At 33.7% G+C, this 18,871-nt stretch overlaps 1 protein-coding gene across 2 annotated transcripts in view; it reads right to left on the bottom strand.

The window, feature by feature from the left end:
- The window catches only part of UBE2E2 (ubiquitin conjugating enzyme E2 E2), a 286,680-nt gene that overhangs the window by 259,870 nt on the left and 7,939 nt on the right, over positions 1 to 18,871 (bottom strand). For both annotated transcript variants that reach the window (XM_036218989.1, XM_036218990.1), the window contains exon 3: positions 12,410 to 12,460. In XM_036218989.1, coding sequence (XP_036074882.1) covers positions 12,410 to 12,460 — 51 coding nt within the window. The remainder of the gene's footprint in view (positions 1 to 12,409; positions 12,461 to 18,871) is intronic.

Raw genomic sequence — 18,871 nt, 5'->3', positions numbered from 1 at the left:
TGGTACCGGTCCAAAGCCTGTTAGGAATGGGACCACACAGCAGGAGACGAACAGCAGGCAAGCGAGTGAAGCTTCATCTGCATTTGCGGCCACTCTCCAGCCTTAGCATCACTGCCTCAGCTCCCCCTCAGATTATTAGGCATTAGATTCTCATAGGAGCACCAAAAAGGTTGGGGAATGCTGCCATACACTACATAGTGAATTATTAACAATTTCTCACTAATGAAAATAATTAAAAACAAGTAAGTCTGTTATACAAATATTGGAGGCTACTTCTAATGTTGTATTTGGGGTCCATTTTAATCTTTTAGGCAAAGTTAACTTATAATAAAGCTCTTTTGGTACTGCAATAACGAAAGCCACTTGGACACACAGTCCAAGACATTTGAATAGTGCCAGAAGTGCTAATATATCCACTCATACTTAGAGTATAATGCACAAGGATCTGTCACAATGTACTAAGAAATCATCCAAGACCAAATATCTATTATATAAACTCTAAAAATTTCTAAAGAGTTTGAAACCAATACAACAGGATAGTTAATTTAATTCCTTTGCTTTTCTTAAAACTTATCTGTCCCTTTCACCTACCTCAAATCCCAGTTGTTCACAAAGCAGAGTCATAACACAGTTGAATATCATTTACAAACCAGGTTGTTGCAGGGCATTTAACGAAGTGATGCACAAGAACTTAGCTAGGAAGGCAAATCTTGTATCTTACATTGGAGAATGTGATATAAAGAATGGAGAAAGACAGAACACTCCTATCCTATCCTGTTCTACCTGAGTCAAGGGGGTCTGACTCCCAAATCCATAGAGTTCTACTTCCTCAGATTCTAGACCTTCTTTCCCCAACTCAGCAGGCTCAGGCTCAGGCTCAGGCTCAGGCTCAGGCTCAGGCTCATGCCAGTCTCCTTCTTACAGACCCATCCTTCTACTACCAGGTCGCCTGGAATCCAAAGACTGCACATATTGGGCTCCATTTATTTGTTAAGTTGAGCCTAAAACCAAAATGTCTGTTTAAAGCAATAAGCAGTTTTGCCACTGTCAAAAACTCTACCGTAGAGCAAGGGTTTTCCTCCAGCACTTGCGGCTGAATTTGTCACCTTCTTCTAGTTCGCCATTTGTATTCAGGTCTCAGGTCATTCTGCTCTGATACATTAGGCCACATAATTTTGTCCTGGCCTACAAAAACGACAGTTATCTTTTCCTAATGTTGAAGAAAAGTTTTTAAATAAATGCCTCTATATCAGTAAGATCATATATGAAACAAGTATGTGTAAAGAACAGTGGTAGTTTCTTTAATTTTCTTTTAATCCTAAAATATCTTGACACAGGGAACATTCATGTCAGAAGTGACACATCCCAAATAAACCATAAGGATGCAAATATTTTTTCTAGAACCAAAGGGAGGACGAGGAAGCCAATGAGGATTCCAAACACTTTGTTACATAGTTTAAAAGACTTGAAGGTACCTATACTCACCAAGTGAACACTTGAAAGATTTGCATTACATGATTAACTCAACTTTATTGATATTAACAGTAATATTTCTATTTCTTGACTAAATCAGATAAGTTTATGAAACAACATTTAATAATCTTGGACCTATCAACTGAAGATTATTTACATGCCTAAACCCCACACCAGGCTCTTATCTCTTCGTGTTGTTCATATATAATCCTTTTCTTATAAATTTAAAAGTTATGAGTACGGAAGGAAATAAAAGCCTCATTTATTAATTCAGATATGAAACTGATAACAAACAAGCTGCTTCAAATAGTCGGGCCAATAAACTATATAAATTACATACTATGGCTCCAAAAGGGCAAATAAGAAAGGAAAAATAAGTCACAATCTATGGATGAAGAAGACAAAAACTGATAAAAATATACATCGTTTGCGCAGGTTCCAACAACTTGGAAATACCATTCTAGTACTACTTAACATCTGGTACCAGAAAAACCTCTGAAATAAGCAAACAGGTTCATTTTTAATTCCTCCAGAGATGGGGCACATGTTTGCTCCTGAAGTCACCCATTATTTCTCTGGACAGCTCTGACTGAAGATGAAGCCCTTACATCAAGAAGAAAATGGTTTCCTTCTAATTTAACATAGTAGTGCTAGTTCTACTCCCTGAAATCACACAGAATAAGATTAATCTCTCTTCCATTTAAGGCTCTGAAAACAGTTAAACACAGCTATTATACCTGCCTCACGTTTCCAGACAAAATAACTCCAAATTCTTTCAAATGTACTTCACGATCACAAATAATAATTCCAATTTGCTTTGTTTATATTAATTGTACCTAAATTTTTTAAGTGTACAAAATGCATCCATTTTCTCAATGAAATAAACAACACACTGAACTATTAGAACTGAATGCTACTCCTGTCTTTTTCATTAAACTGTATGTCTTGGGAAAGTCCCATTTTCTCTCTGGGCTGGAGAAAAGTGTCAAACCATAATCTTTCTAGTTTCAATATCCTATGAGTCTATCTAAAAATGGTTTGCAATATCACTTTCATTTTGTTAAGAAGTTAAAAATATTTAACCAACTTATAATTTTAATATTTATAAGAGCCTAAAAATAAGATTTACAAGTCCCTGACTTTGAGACTATAATGGTGGTTAGTGGGAAGGGAGTGGGAAGACAAATAAATATATAACTACAAGTATGTAGTCATGTATGTATGTATATACTTATGCAGGATAATTACATAACTAAAAGCATAATTTAAAAAGCGCAAAATGGCCTGGTAGTTTACTCTTACCTGAAACAGAAATAAAGCATAAATTTAAGCTTGAGAAGTCATTATTTTTCTAGATCTGTGCTGTGCAATACAAGTCACTAGTCGCATATGGCTATCTAAAACTAAATTAAAGTAAAAACGGAAATTCATTTACTCAGTTGGACTAGCCTCCTTTCAAATACTAAGTAACTGCACGTAGCTAGTAGATACTGTGTTGGATAACACCGATATAGAACACTTTCATCACAACAGAAAATTCCACTGAGGCAGGGCTATTCTAGATTGATTCGCCTATTTTGCAAATTGAAGAAAGCATAGCAAAGTCTCAAAACACTGGAGCTCTACAGTCTGAAACACCAAGATTGAAATCCTAGCTGTGCCACCTACTCGCTGTGTGACCTTTGACAAGTTACTTAATTTCTCTAAGCCTGTCTTCCAACCTCTGTAATACTGTATGTACTGAATGCTGAGATTTGAAATATAGAGGTTAAAGAAAGAGTTCTTCTCACTCAGTGGGTTAAAAAGGTTAAATAGCTGTAATATGGAGCATCAGAAGAACTGACAATAGTGGGATATAGGAGAGGAGAGGCACTGGATTCTAGGTAGAGGGAAGAGCAGGTGCCAAGGCAAGAACCTTGGCTCTGGTATGAGAGTTCTAGCCCTCCTTTAGGTTGCTTCAAATTATTGCTAGGCTTCATCTTCCACGTAGGCAAGAGTGGGGAAAGAGAGAGTCTATCTGCTATACATCCATCCAGTTTACACAGTATTATTTTTTTACATGTTTGTTTTTTTTTATGCAGTAAATATTTTCCCCGTTTAAGTGGACTTTTTATATGTGGTTTCCACTTACACAGTCTCATTTTACAGAGTTCTTTTTCATTTCCATTATTGGTGATTACTTTTTCTATAAAATAGCTTAATTCAGCAATGTAAAAGAACTAATACTCACTAACACACAATTATCACTGGAACATTTGAAAAGTGTTGGGCTGAGGTCAGTAACAGCTGAAACTAATTTAACAATGTTAAATCACTGGATAGAGAGCTGTAGGAATTGACACACTAGTTGTGTCATAATTCAATTAAAGATACTTGTAACATGTGCATATTACTTTGTGATTACATCACTAGCATTAAAGATAACACATCACAACTAAGTGTAAATAAACACAAGTAACCAATATTATATAAACTGTTTTCACTCAATTTTAAAAGAGACATACCTATAGAGGTAAAAAAAAATGAATTTTTCAATATTGAAGAATTTATGAAAACTTAGCAAAAGATGAGATTGGAAAAGATCATCCAAAAACATAAACACAAATAATGAAACTGAAGTAGTACTTCCAAATATTCCAAACAATGATGATAGTGACTTTGTACCAATTAAAAACAGAAGGTTGATAGCTTTAGATTACGGCACAGACACCAACAGCAAATAAAATTTATTTTGGTTTTTCTGAATTTTCATTAGCATATTTTTGTGAAAATATGTGAAGCAAATATTTTTATACTTATATCAGCCTATTTAGAATTTTTTTCTTACTGGTGGACCGGACTCTTTTTACACGGTTTTCTTCCACATTAAAAAAAGATGAAAAAAGATGCATGGAACAGATAATCCACATAAATCAAGGGGTAGGTGTGAACAGAAAAGCTATTTTAGCTTATGGTTTTGCCTAGGTCTGTTATACATTTTAGAATAAGGTTTTGCCTCTATACAAATCTGGATTTAGATATACCTTTAAAGGCATCCCAGTAAGTGCCAAAAGTATGTAGCTATTCTAAATAGTTATCAATGAACATTTACAAAAAAAAAAAAAAAAAAAGCAAAAAGCAAACTCTTACAGCACAGATTTAAAAATCAAAATTTTTCATTGTTCTCAAAATAAAATATACTAAGAAAAGTTTTACTTGTTATTTGCAATAACATTTAGTTGATAAAAGATATTTAAGTCAATGAATGTAATCATAACTATAAAGAAATACTTTGGATGTGCTAAAAAATACAGTTTTCAGGACATCTTAAAAGATAAAACAGCTAAGGGAATTAAAATATTACATGTTAGAAAGTATGACACTTTATATCTAAAATATGACACTTTCTATCTAACGTGTTGAAGTAATAAATCTGAAATAATAACCAGTTATAAAACTAGGCAAACTAAAACAAGTGATAAAATGTTCTGTTGCTATTATAAAATATAATCCCAGTGTGATCATTTAATATATGTTTTTTTAAGACACATTCATGTACTGTTTTTAAAGCAACAAAGAATAGAAAAAAAGAATTAATATATCAAAGACCACAAGTAATGGGCACTAAACTCACTTCATCACTTAACATTTTCTTTTATTATGATATAAACATTCTTAAATCTATGGTTAAAGGCAGATGTAAAAAAGTAACATTTTGAAATAAGAAAGTAAGGAACGCTTCTGGTGATTTTATTAAGATAGTATGTCTTCCCCAAGTGCAGTTTTGAAATAAAAGTACATGACAACAAACAATTACAACTGAAGTTCCCCATCTAAAGTAATGGCCCCTTAAGGTTCTATGTTAGTTGTACCTCAGGAGAAAAGCCAGCCTCAAGGTAAAGGCAAAAAGAAAAATTGTACATATACTCTTGGCAGTGATGAAGAAGTGCACCTTAAATATTACATAAAAGATACAAAAATGAGAAAAACAAGCCTGAAACTTTGAAATGCCAATGGAATATAAGGTAAGACCATGCTTTCTCATTCCCTGTCACACTGTGTACATACTCCAACTCTTCAGCAATCCAACCTGCAAGGGATATTCCAAACAATTCTTTAGCTGTTCTAACCACTGTGTGCATCTCATATGTTATTTTAAGACATTTTTGTCTTTGTAAAGTCCATGCAAAACCACTCAATACTTCAGCAACAGAGTTAAAATTAAAAAAAAAAAAAACTAGTAAGGAGTGAATAAAAAATATTCCTCAATTATCTGTACTAAGGAAAGGAGAAATGGATATGAAAAATCCAGCATCCTATATAACATAAACCCTCGATGTACATTTAACTTTTATCATGTTAACAACTCTTCATAAGAGGCATTCCAACATTCTGCTAACCAATACATTTATATCACCTTTCAGTTATTCACACTGTTTATGTACTAATAATCTGCCTTGCTCCAAAAAGACACTGAGGCAACTTAAAAATTTTATGTAGTATAAAAGTACAAAATGAAGGTATCAATATAAAAATGGGGGAAAGATTAAGAAAATAGAAAAAGTTAAGATTTCTACACAAAATGCAGGTAAATTACTAAAGTCAAAAAGTTAAATAAGGGTATTAGCTTCCAGACAGCTAAAATAAAAAGATCAATTTTAAGATTCGCAGAAGTCATAGATATTGGGAGTTTCTACCAATAACTAGTACCATCATTCTCCTACTCTTGGTTTTCTAAGTATCTATGTTACATGTATCAATTAGTTGTAACCTCATCTTTAAGGATTACGAACTATACCTGCGTATCTTCTAGCACAGATCTAATATTAAGCCCTCAATAAATACTAAAGGGTATCGTAGGGGAGCATGACCTAGAATCAAGGTGAGTAACAGAAAAGGGTCAATGTGGCATTAAGAGAGTAGATATCTGCAAACTGAGTCAGGAATTGTCAAATGTAAAGAAATCCTTTACCAGAAGAGTGCCGATAATAATGTTAACGTATATACACAAACACACACACACAAGGGAGTGTGGTAGAAATCACTATACTCGAAAGATTAGTTTTTAAAAGGTTCCAGCTAAATATTGTCTCATGGAATTCAGTAATACAAGCCAAATAGTACAAATGATATTTTGGATTACTTTGCATGCTGATTTATTTTTTCCTTAACTGAATCATAAATTGCCATAAATGTAATTTTGAATACATGTATTTCACTATCTAGTCACATGTGAAAAAATAAAGGATTAAAGATCAGGAAACCTGGGTTTAAATCCGAAACAACCATTCCTAGTTGTGCAATCCTGAGCAAGTTACTTAACCCTAGGAGTCCTACTAAGTTTGAAAAGACTAAATAACACCATATATAAAAATGCTTGAAAAGCAACAAAAAATCCTATATAAATATTACTACAATGACCAAAGTAGGAAAACAACTAGTGACAATAATTAGATAGTTCTACCGGTGGCTCTTTACAGAGGTCAGACCTATGTAAACACTGTCCCCAGGTTCTCTCTCAATGCGTTCTTGTGATATAGTTTTGAAAAACATTAACCCATTTACACATTTTCTCTACATACTGTTCCCATCAATATAATCTGGAAAATACATTTTCCTATATTAAATATCTCTCCTCAACAGTAAGGTGAGACAATGCTTAGGTATATTTCCAGTCATGGCCTCTTCTATACTGGGAGTGCCTTAACTAATTCGTTAAGACAATGAAAAGTAAATCAGTTAAGAGAATTTACAGTTTTCTGATTCAAAATTTACTACGAAGCTACAGAAAGCAAGTCTATGTGGCATTGGCAAAATGACAGACATAGAGATCAATAGAATAAAATTAGAAATTGAGAAATAAACCTTCACAGTTACAATCCATTCATTTTTCAACACGGATATCAAGAAAATTCAATGGGGAAAATGGTCTTTTCAGCAAATGGTGATAAGATAATTGGATATCCACAAGAAACAGAATGAAATTGGACCTCTATCTCACACTATATACAAAATAGATAAGAGACCAAAATACAAAAACTAAAACTAAAAAACTCTCAGAAGAAAAATATAGGTGTAAGTCTTTGGAGTCTTGGATTAGACAATGGTTTCTTAGAAATGACATCAAATGTACAAGCGAGAAAATAATAAACTGAACTTCACCAAAATTTAAAACTTTTGTGCTTAAAAGTTCAAATTAAGAAAGTGAAAAACTATCCAAAGAATGGGAGAATATATTTGCAAACCATATATCTGATACAAGACTTGTATCCAAAATAAATAAAGAACAATTACAACTCCACAGCAAAAAGAAAACAATTTAAAAATGGACAAAGAATTTGAAGAGATTTCTTCAAAAAAGATATAAAAATGGTCAATAAGCATATGAAAAGATGGTAATCATCATCGTTATCCATCATGTAATGCAAATCAAAACCATAATAGCATACTGCTTCACATCTAATCGGACGGCTATCATCAAAAAGACAGACAATAACAATTGCCAAGGCCATGGAGAACTTGGAACTGTCCACTATGCTACAAGAAAGAAGCCAGTCACAAAAGACCATACGTTGTATGATTCCATTTATGCAAAATATCTAGAATAGGTAAATCCATAGAGTCAGAAAGTAGACTGATGGTTGCTTAGGGCTGGGTGGTGGGAGAGTTGAGAGGAAATGTGGAAGCACTGACTGCTAAAAAATACAGTGTATCTTTTGCGGGTGATAAATATGTTGTAAAATTGATTGTGATGATGACACAACTCTGTGACTATACTAAACACCACTGAATTTTACACTTTACATTTTAATAAAGCTGTTACAATTTTTTTAAAGTGCAGCAGAGCCTGTGTTCAATGAAGGTAGATCTTTGAAACACAATAAAAAGTGAAAACCACTAGTATAAATGAATTACATCCTCCTTTTTAGTATTTTTTCCTTTTCTTGCTCAATTACTACATCAAGAATAAAAATCAAAGCTAATCATTTTATTGTAGACTCTTTCACAAACCAGTAGCGATTGCTGTACTATGTCCACGCTCACAAAGCTAATGCAAACTTGGGCAATATCAGATCATACTAGAATCTGAACTTAGCTTCTCTGTAATACAAAGGAACAAGTTATACTCTGGATGACAATATTTTTAATTTTAATTTGGAGGATTTTATAGTAAGCTGCCAGTTTCCCACTAGCTTCAAGGAAATATAAATGAATACACTAGCATATCACTTATGCATTGACAATTTATGAAGAATCTTCAAGGTTACAACACAGTCATTTACAAGGGGCAACAATTCTATCCGTTAGAGCTCTGTAAAGGTATGGCATGAATTTTACCCACTCCATCCAGCTAAGCTGGTGTGTAAGGCAATGAGGTAGTGAGCAATTCTAGCCATCAACCCAGCTGGCAGTATGAAGACATTTATGAATCTGCAGAGACCTCACACTGAGCCCTTGCCAATGTTATGGGTCAAATATGTTACTCATCATAGGAGCTGAGGCCAAGCAAAATACATTCTACTACTTATAGAAAACAAATATATAACCAAATTTGACCCAAATTATGTATAATTTTCTATGCCTATGTCCCTATGGACTCTATGATTGCATGAACAGAAACTTCTTTCTTAGATGTATTATAAAGTTTTGTTTTTAAACGTTAATTCTTATGTTTTATTTAAAAAAAAAACTCATGATTTAACCTAGTTTTAAAAAAAAAAAAAAAAAACTCTGTTGTTACATTTTTACTTCAAGGACAACAAAAAAAGTGAAAAGAAAACTAAAAGATGTACAGGCATGTATGTGTTCCCTATAAGGCACGATTTGATCTATTATCCAAATATTTTGTGTATGCTCTTTTAAAATAATATTTAGCATCATTCGAAACCTGAAAAAGATTTAAATACTACAGTAGCTGCCTCTAAAAATTCCTTGCATAAACTTACCTATCTACACTGAGTGATGTAATTCAGGGAGACTTTATATTTCCAACAAGTTCAAATGACAGACTTGCAGAATACTTAAACACTGTTCCTTCAATATGATTCCAAGAATTGCTTCACTGGGCATCACATAAGATATGCACCAAAATTCAGAAATCTCATCTCTAACCTGACATACACACAGAACTGGGCTGTACTAGTCTGTTAAGTTTCAAGAAAATAAAGATAAACTACATTCTAAGTGGAATGCAACATCCACCCACTCCCACCAAGATAACAGATAAAATCCTTCTCCACTCCGATTGCCTCAACAGGTAAACCCACAGATGTTTTCCTCACACATAATCTTTATCTGTGAAAGCAAGCTAACAACTATCCAAGCAACCAAAAGACAGAGTTTTGAGAGGTCTGTATACTGGGAAAGGTAATATATAATAAAAGGAATACTAGGGAAATAGGATTTTGACTCTTCCTATTAAGCAGATAGCTTTAATCTACTGTACTTCTAAAATTCCTTATAGCCATTAGGATGTACATGAACTTTATGTCAAACAATAAGCCAAACGAAGTTATGCTCTAACTTCTCTTTCTGAAGATAGTAACCACATTCTCACTGAAATATAGATAGGCACATTTACTATAAACTACAATCAAATACTCGACACCAAATAATCCAAAAACAACAGTAATACAATTAACAAGTACATTGAACATCTATATTAAGTAGCACAAGCATACAGGGAACACAGAACTAGTCACCACTTCCCCAACAGCCACAGCATAGAGAATCCTTTGCTTGCCAAAGAGGAGCACCACATACATACATGAAGACGGTAGAGAGGATCTTTATCTCTGCCTGATCCAGTCCAATCAACTACTTTGGGATCAATAAAAGGAGCCAAAGCCACTGTACCATAGACCTCAACCTTGCTTCTAAAGCAAACTTATTGGCTATCCACTCTTCATACCATTAAATAGATTTCCTTGCAAATTCCTATAAGCAAACAAATTGACCAAAGTAGATACCTCATTTTCCTGTGTTTCACTTTACTAAGCTTCACAGATTTTGTGTGTGTGCATGTGTTTTTTTAATTGAATGGAAAACTCTCCACAAGCAAAAAGACTGACTGGCTACAGTGCTCTAGAACCAAACCTGCAATATCTTCAAGGTATGCCTGAACCTTGCTACAATGCTATATGGCAATTTTATCTCAATAAAATCGGGGCGGGGGAATTCAACAAAGTATGTATGTTTCCTAAAACTGTCTGAAGAGCTTATTATGTGTAACATTACATTTAAATGTGTTTTATTTATAAAGAGCTTACATAACCAGTAATATCATCTTTAACTAAGGCTCAACATAAATCTGCAAATTTCAGATAATACTATAAACTTTTCTTTTTTACTTCAAATAGAACTATGGTTCAATTATTTTATTTAAATAATAACCATTACATAATTTCTTTTCCTCAGACTTATAAGTTTTCATGCATATTTACGATATATTGGTTTAAGTTAAATTAATATCTGCAATAAATTAAAGCTAAATTAGACTAATGTATTAGAAAGTAATACAAGGGATAGCAAAGTTGCAGTCTAACCATCACACGATATTATATGTGGATTTCATCTATCAAAAATGAGACTAAAGCTCTTTAAAACAAAGTAATTAGTTGCCGACAATGTTTTCAAATTTAAGCAAGTATATAAATTAATTTCATATACTTATTTTGATTGTAAAAAGGCTAAAAAATAATGTATAATGGGGTAAAATAGAGTTTATTTAAAAGCAAAGATTCAAACTATTAAAGCAAATACTACCCTAAGAAACAAGGGATTTTAGGTTTAATTCAAACTGAAGTTTTTCTGTAAATCAATCCACTTACATGAATTGGCCACCAAAGCCTAAACCATGATATGCCATCTGAAACAGTCTTAAGTGTGACAAAAAGTCTTACTGTTAACAGTTTTACCAAAGAAACGTGTTCCATTTGAGTGAAACATCCTTTGAACATTGCTTTAAGTTTATATACTATTTATGACTCTCGTGTAAAGAACCATACCAACATAATAAACCTCATTAGAATTTGTCCTACATAAAAGAGTTGTCAACTAGCCAACTATCAATATAGCCATCTGTGAAATTTTCACTTTCATTAATAACTACAGTTGCTATCTTTACTTTCAGATAAAAGCAGATCGGTAAAATCAGAAATCACACCAAACAATAAATTCTACCTGCACTGAATACTGGAAACATTTTCCTGCAATCTGCCCTCCTACTTTCAATCCATGTGACTACCAATTTGAGCTATAAAAACTCCATATTGGCCTGGTTCCAACACTACCTCAGATCAAAACAGAAAGAAATGTCTGAAATTATCCAAACGGCCATCTTCCAAGTACTGCAACAGACCCAAGATGCAGTATAAAGCTGGAGGTTATTTTTCTCCTCTTCCTCTATGTATTTGTAGATCATTAATTATTTCCAGGCAAGTATTTTTACTTCCTACAAGTAAACTCTGACCAGAAAATTGATGACATGTGGTCATAAATGAGTATTTTAAATTTAACATCATTGCCTCCAATCACCTATTCTCAGTCACAACTGATTAAATCGGGAAGAACAGTTTAATGTTCCCGCACTTTTAAAAATCAATTTGCAACAAAATAACTGAATAATTATCAAAAAGCAAATATTTTAGCCACACTGTTATTCTATCATGAAAAAAATCATTTAAGACCCCGATACAGCTTTTACTAAAAAATAATTATACTTGTTATCCTCAAATTTCATTATCTTATTGTTGTTGTATTACCCTATTTTTGGCAACTCCCCTCTACCACTATAAACATACTTGCTAAATATTCCATTTATGCACAGAAACAACCACCACTGCTGCCTTCCACAGTCATTTAAATCCAAACTACAATAACAGTTACACACCAAAATAGCAATTCAATTATGACTTCTGTAAAAGATAAAAATAAATAAAAATCCACAAGTACTTACCTACAGTTGGGAGGAGGGTCCAACGTAATTTCTGCAAGTTCCTTCTGAATTCTTTAACGTAAAGAAAAAAGTTATGTTAAAATGTCTTCACTCTCTTAATATATCATTAAAATATTAAACCTTTACACTAATATTTCCCATTTGTATGTTTTTAATTTGAAATATTAATGTTGTATAAATCATCGCATACAACAACAACAAAGTCTTAATTTCTGTTATGATTTTGACAACCTACAAAGGGTAACAAGATTGGCCATTATTCAGTGCACATAGCTGGTGGAAGCAATACTGTGACTTAAAACTTCATTACACGATTGATAACTTCTGGCTTAAAATGAAAACATTTGCTACATTATCTATGGATCATTCCAACTTTTGATTTATACTAGAATATCCCCACACAGGACGAAAAGATGATCATATTAAATTCAATCCAAGCATCCTGACTGATTCAATCAATTGAAGAAGCAATTATCAGGATGTCATTCCAACACGTGCCAGGCAAGGAGCAACCCCGCCACTCCCCCTACTCCGAACAGGACTACTCCAACCAGGACACCTCATTTTTCTGGGCTCCTCAAACACGCTGTGGGGGTGGGTGGCATGCCCACCTGAGGCTCAAACACAGGTCCCTCAGTCCTGCTGGGGACCCTCAGGATGCTGGCTGAGGCTTTTCAGCTCCAAGGTCCAGGTCCCTGTCCGGCGGCTGCCCTGGAAGCCGGCCACCCTCCTGCCCCCTAGTCGCAGTGCATGGGCAGCTTCTCCCAGCTGGCTGTGGCCACACTTGGCCTCTCTGATGTACAGGTCCAGGGACTGCTATCAAAATATATACGGTATTCCTCCCTGAAACCTCTGGGTTGGAGCAGGTTGAGGCTTTCAAGTTTGACATTGTTTCTTCTGCTAAGACTATCCTAATAATATGCGAATAATCATTTTAAAGTCGTTACATGAACTTCATGCAAAGAAAAAAAGAGAACTTTGACTTTTAACTGCATCTAACCCCGGATATATACATACACCAAAGCTAACAGTGCTATATTGTTTTGTCAGATAATACTTAGCAAGGTCTTAACTATCATTTGTGCATTAAGCCAAGCTTTGTTAAAAAAAAATAAAATAAGATAAAAAGAAAAACTCTCACAAGCATTTCTTCTTCTTTGGTTTTTAAACATGAGATTTACTAATTGCTCCATGCCTACTGTCTGGTAATTACTGTGATAGTATATGGACGATAGCTGACTAAAGTACCTTAAAAACAAAAATTGAACAAAAACATATATTCTCAGCTTAATTCTAAGTAAAACAACAAATGAACTCTCAGAATAGATAAAACTCCTCCAAAAGGACTGGCACCAAATTCCTAAGGGAACTGCAGGCTACTAACATAACTTTCACTTCTCTAAGCCATGTGATTCAAGGCTGGGAAGGCATTAAAGTAGAACAAGGCTAATAAATTCAAAGCTAAGAAAACTTTCATTTTAATTCTGCCATGCCATTAACTGAGAGTCTTTGGGTAAACAGACTGCTCACACCTGCTCTCTCATTTACCCTCAACTTTCTGTCCTATAAAATGAAGAGGTTAACTAGGACAAAGTCCATGACCTCTTTTATCTTTAAAACATATGATTTCCTTCTAATATGGATGCTATGATGTTTATATGCATATAAAGTACAAATGGCCCACAATTAAATGAGGGAAATCTCAAAGATCTGATGCAGGAGAACACCTTTATAGATTTCACACAAAAAATGTAAAATAGGCACTTGAAAACTAAATGAGTAAGTCCAGGTTAAAGAGAGTAAATCGAGCACACACATATTCACTTCCTACTCCTTCAGGACCCCACCTACTGGGAGAAGATATAGAAAATTTAAAAAGGAATAATCAGCAAAGATAAGGAGGTGATCATCAATGAATGGGAAGTTTCAGTTTATTTCTGGAAGACAAAGTGGATGCATGTAAATTAAACAGGTTGAGATTGCCAAGAGGAGGCTGCAGAGTACATAAAGATAGAAAAAAGACACATTATTCAAGGGGGAAGATAAAGAAAGGCAACCAGAAATCCCAGGAGAAAAACACCTTTGTAAGAAAATCATAGATCAAATATGAAGGTAACTAAAAAGTAAAATAATTTTAATCAAGTAACAAATGTTAAGGAAAAGAAAAGAGAACTGATATATTTTGCCTAAATGCTGACTCACTGAGTAGCCTAGAGATCGTGACATCAGACTTGAAGAAAACCTAATCCTAACATCCTTTTGGTCTGGCACTGAATATTTAAATATAGTAAATGTTCAGACAATTTATTAGTCTTATAAATAAAACAGAGAAGATAGGTTGTAGTTGCACTACACAATTTAAATGTTATTAATCTTAAAGATGTAAAATTAAGTGTAGCTAATAGAAATAAGTGAAAAGTGGATGGAGAATGGGTGTGAGTAGACAAAAGAATGAAGATATTACTATCCCCATTTTACAAAGCAGGGAACTAAGAAATGCTTTTGAAATTTGAAGGAATAAGAAATAATGGCTTAAATATAGTATTTAGTTTAGAAAGACAACCAATATTTTTTTTAATGTAACTATCATTAACTGAGAGAAGGGAACAGAGTACGTAAACAAGCTACATTCTCAAATTTCATAGCAAAAAGTCAAAAGATATTTATGATAACAATTCAACAAATAGATATAAGTATATTGTTTAGAGTTCTGCAGAAAACCAATAGAAGGACTAAAACCAGAGACAGCTAAAAGAATTTGTTCAAGGGAATAAAATTTGGATAGGGAGGGTGTTTGGACAGAAAACTATTGCTTTCCATTAGAAATGTCTGTACTTTTTAATTTGTTACCAGAACATGAATAACTTTTACAAGTTATTTTTAAAACTAAGAGGACCAAAAGAAAAAGTATTCAAAAGAACATGCTCTAACTGTCAGAGAAAACTATTTTTAACATAAAAGAATTTCATTGGGATCTCTCAAATAAGTCATCTTGCTTTACACTTGTACTGTCCCTTTTGGCTTAAAGGAATTGATATATCACAATTTGCTGCCATAGATTTCTATACTGGAACTTGAACCCCTCCAGATGTCTATAATTCCAAATCTAATTATTCAATACAAAAAGCTGATACACTCTGAACAGTGAGTCAATATATTACATTTTGAGCCACTGTTACCTAAAAATGGTTGCATTTCTCATGACAAAAAAAAAAAAAAAATTACGCTACTTAAACGGGTGCAAGATGTCCTGCTGTTTTCAATGACAGCAATTCAATTCTATCTTAAAAGTTGTGATCATAGTATATATTGTTTCTCAGTCTTGACTTGTGGGGTAAGGAAGGTAGCTATTTCAGGCACTGTCCCTTAGAGCAAGAAGGAATGAGAAAGCATCAATAATTCACACTTACAGGGTACCTTTCACGTGATGATCTTACACTATTAAGAGTGCATTAAATAAATCTCACAGAATTCTCTGAGTATTACTGTTTTATCAGTCCCCATTTAAAAGATAAAGAAACTAAGGCTAGTTATTGTAAACTGGTAAGGTGAAAGGCAATTACCTTGCTAAGTCAAACGAACAAAAAGACCTCTTTCTTTATCAGACTTTTTAAGACAAATTTATTTCTTTAGACATAAATCAACTCGATAATTGCCTAAATTTCCAATTTCCACCTGGCAATGCCACTTCTTGGTTATCATGATACAGAATTCAGCAACTGCACATAGTTACTAAAATAAGTCAGAAGCAAAGGACAGACTAAACCTCTAAGACTTCACCTAATACCTCTACCCAGGACGTTTAAGAGTACTGCATGTGACTGCCATTTGCTAAAAAGAAAGGGGAATGATGGGGGAATAACAATCCTGGTTCATTCAGACTTAATTGAAGAATATGGGACCAAAATTATACAAAATGGAGACAATATGAGCACTTGTTTTAACATCAACTTATTGGATTATTCAGAAAAATGAAGCAGTGTATATGTAGTGACATGTTTAAAACACATATTTTAGGTTAAAGAAAATTCAACAATTCACTCAGATCCAAACATAATATAGGCATGGAGATTTGCAAAGGTGCTTTCTTGGCCCTTCCTACATTGCACCACCTAGATGATTTTCCTATATGCCCCTGTGGACTGCATTCCTCAGTCACCTGAGAACCCCTATTCTAAGCAACTGAATCAACTGGTCAAACCTCCCAAAATGAACTTAGTCTCAAGAAGAAATTTGCAACTAATTACTAAAAAATTTTAAATCTTATACTAGTCTCTGAATTAACTCAGAAAACACAGAGCCATTGAAAATAATAAGCCTAGAGTTTAATTCTGAATGGTGATACAGTAGTAGTCCCCCAAAACCCACCCCACCCTTGCCATTATCCATAGGGGATACAGTCTAAGACCCCCAGTGGATGCCTGAAATCTCCACATGTACAAAGTTTTTCCTATAAACCTATGATAAAGTTTAATTTATAAACTGGGCAGTGTTACAGGTAGATTAGTTCTTACCCTAGGTCTTAACCTCCACATATGATCTTTTCCTTTTAAGCTGAAAACGTTCACCTTTTCACTTAAGGAAGCTCTTTCATGGCTTCTCCTTGGCATATCTGAATTGCCAGCATCTCCATTCTTACCTTTGTGGCCTTCATTAAGTAAAATAAGGGTTACCTGAACCCAAACACTGCAATACTATGGCAGTCAATCTAATAACTGAGATGGCTAATGGGCAGGAAGCAGACAGCATGGACATGATGGACAAAAGGATGATTAACATCCCAGGCAGGATTAAGATTTCATTATACTACTCAGAACAACATGCAATTTAAAATTTGTGAACTGTTTATTTCTGAAATTTTTTATATAATATTTTCAGACTGCAGTTGACTACAGGTAATTGAAACTGTGGAAAGTGAAACCGCAGATAAGGGGGAACTACTGTACATAGAGTTGACCTTTGAACGACACTGAGGTTAGGGGCATCCACTACCTCACAGTCGAAAATTCATGTATTTTGACTCTCCATAACTTAACTATACTTGGTATCCACAGAGAACTGGTTCCAGAACCACCCCTTGTATATCAAAATCTGTGGATGCTTAAGTCCCTATATAAAATAGCATAAATAAATACACACAGCTGGCCTTCCAAATTCCCAACTTCCAACTTCAGGACAAAAACAGTGCAAGTATTTATTGGAAAAAAAATCTGCATTTAAGTGGACTTGTGCAGTACAAACCTATGCTGTTCAAGGGTCAACTGTACTATGTATCTGTGATTCTAAGAGACCACTGATTTTTTAAGACTCCCTCAATTAAATGATTGTGCACATCAATAGTAAGATGCATTCCGATTTCAGAAACATTAAAAAGTTTTTAAATGTACATTTAGACTCAAGAAAATCAGAGTAATTGCAAAGGATTATCCATAAAGAGTACTACTTCATTCTCATGTGGAAAACAAACAAACTTAAATGATCCCATATAATAAAAGTTCACTAGAATATTAGAAAGGTGAAACACATTAGAATCTACCTTTCGCCCTAACAAAAATCAAGTCTAAAACCAAATATCACGCCTAGAATTATATATATATATCTATATATATATATACACACACACCTACATACACACACACACACACACTATTATATTTTGTCCAATAAAATCACAATGTCTGCTCTAAACAAAGTTAACTTGTAATGAATGTACATTTATAAATCTGTCAACACATAAAAGAAGCAGTAGTCAATTCAATGATGAGCTTAAAATATGTTTTATGGAATTGATTAGTCGATTTAATAATATCATCAAAATCTGTCACTGCAGACATAGTCTAACTACATACTTGCAAATATAACAAGAGTGATACAGACATCATCAAGATAACAGACTGTGATAAAAACATACCAATTTCTTAAACAAGTTCTTGCCAAAGAAGAACAAAAATGAATCAAGGAAATAACTATAATCTTCCCCTTAACTCTAAAAAAGACAAATTAATTTATATGATCGTTTAAATAGAATAACCACTTAAATAACTTTTGTATCCTACATTGCTTTTCTGTAATGCCTGAAAACTGAGATTTTTTTCAAGAAACATGTTTCTACGCCAAATTAATTTTATAATTACAGTACATTTAATTCAATAGAACACCTCTGTGCAAAGTATTCTCCTTGAGTTACTATAAAATGTATATAATTATAGCATTTAAGTGTTTCTAATTTAACAACAGCATTAAGTCCCCAGAGGTTAACATATACCTCATTTTCTTAAAATTTATGAAATGGGTTTCAAAAATAGTATTGTGCAGTTTAACTGGAACGAAGTCTAAATGACAGTGTTAGTGTGTGATATCTATGTGCGAAATAAATGTTTTATCACATTTAGGCCTCACAATGGCCCTATGAAGATGGTACCATTATTACGTCCATTTTACAGAAGAAGAAATTGAGGCTTA

This window comes from Rousettus aegyptiacus, unplaced genomic scaffold, assembly GCF_014176215.1.
Source record: "Rousettus aegyptiacus isolate mRouAeg1 unplaced genomic scaffold, mRouAeg1.p scaffold_m13_p_4, whole genome shotgun sequence".
Taxonomy (NCBI): domain Eukaryota; kingdom Metazoa; phylum Chordata; class Mammalia; order Chiroptera; family Pteropodidae; genus Rousettus; species Rousettus aegyptiacus.
The sequence above is the reverse complement of the archived record's forward strand: the minus strand, read 5'-3'. Positions and strand labels throughout refer to the sequence as shown.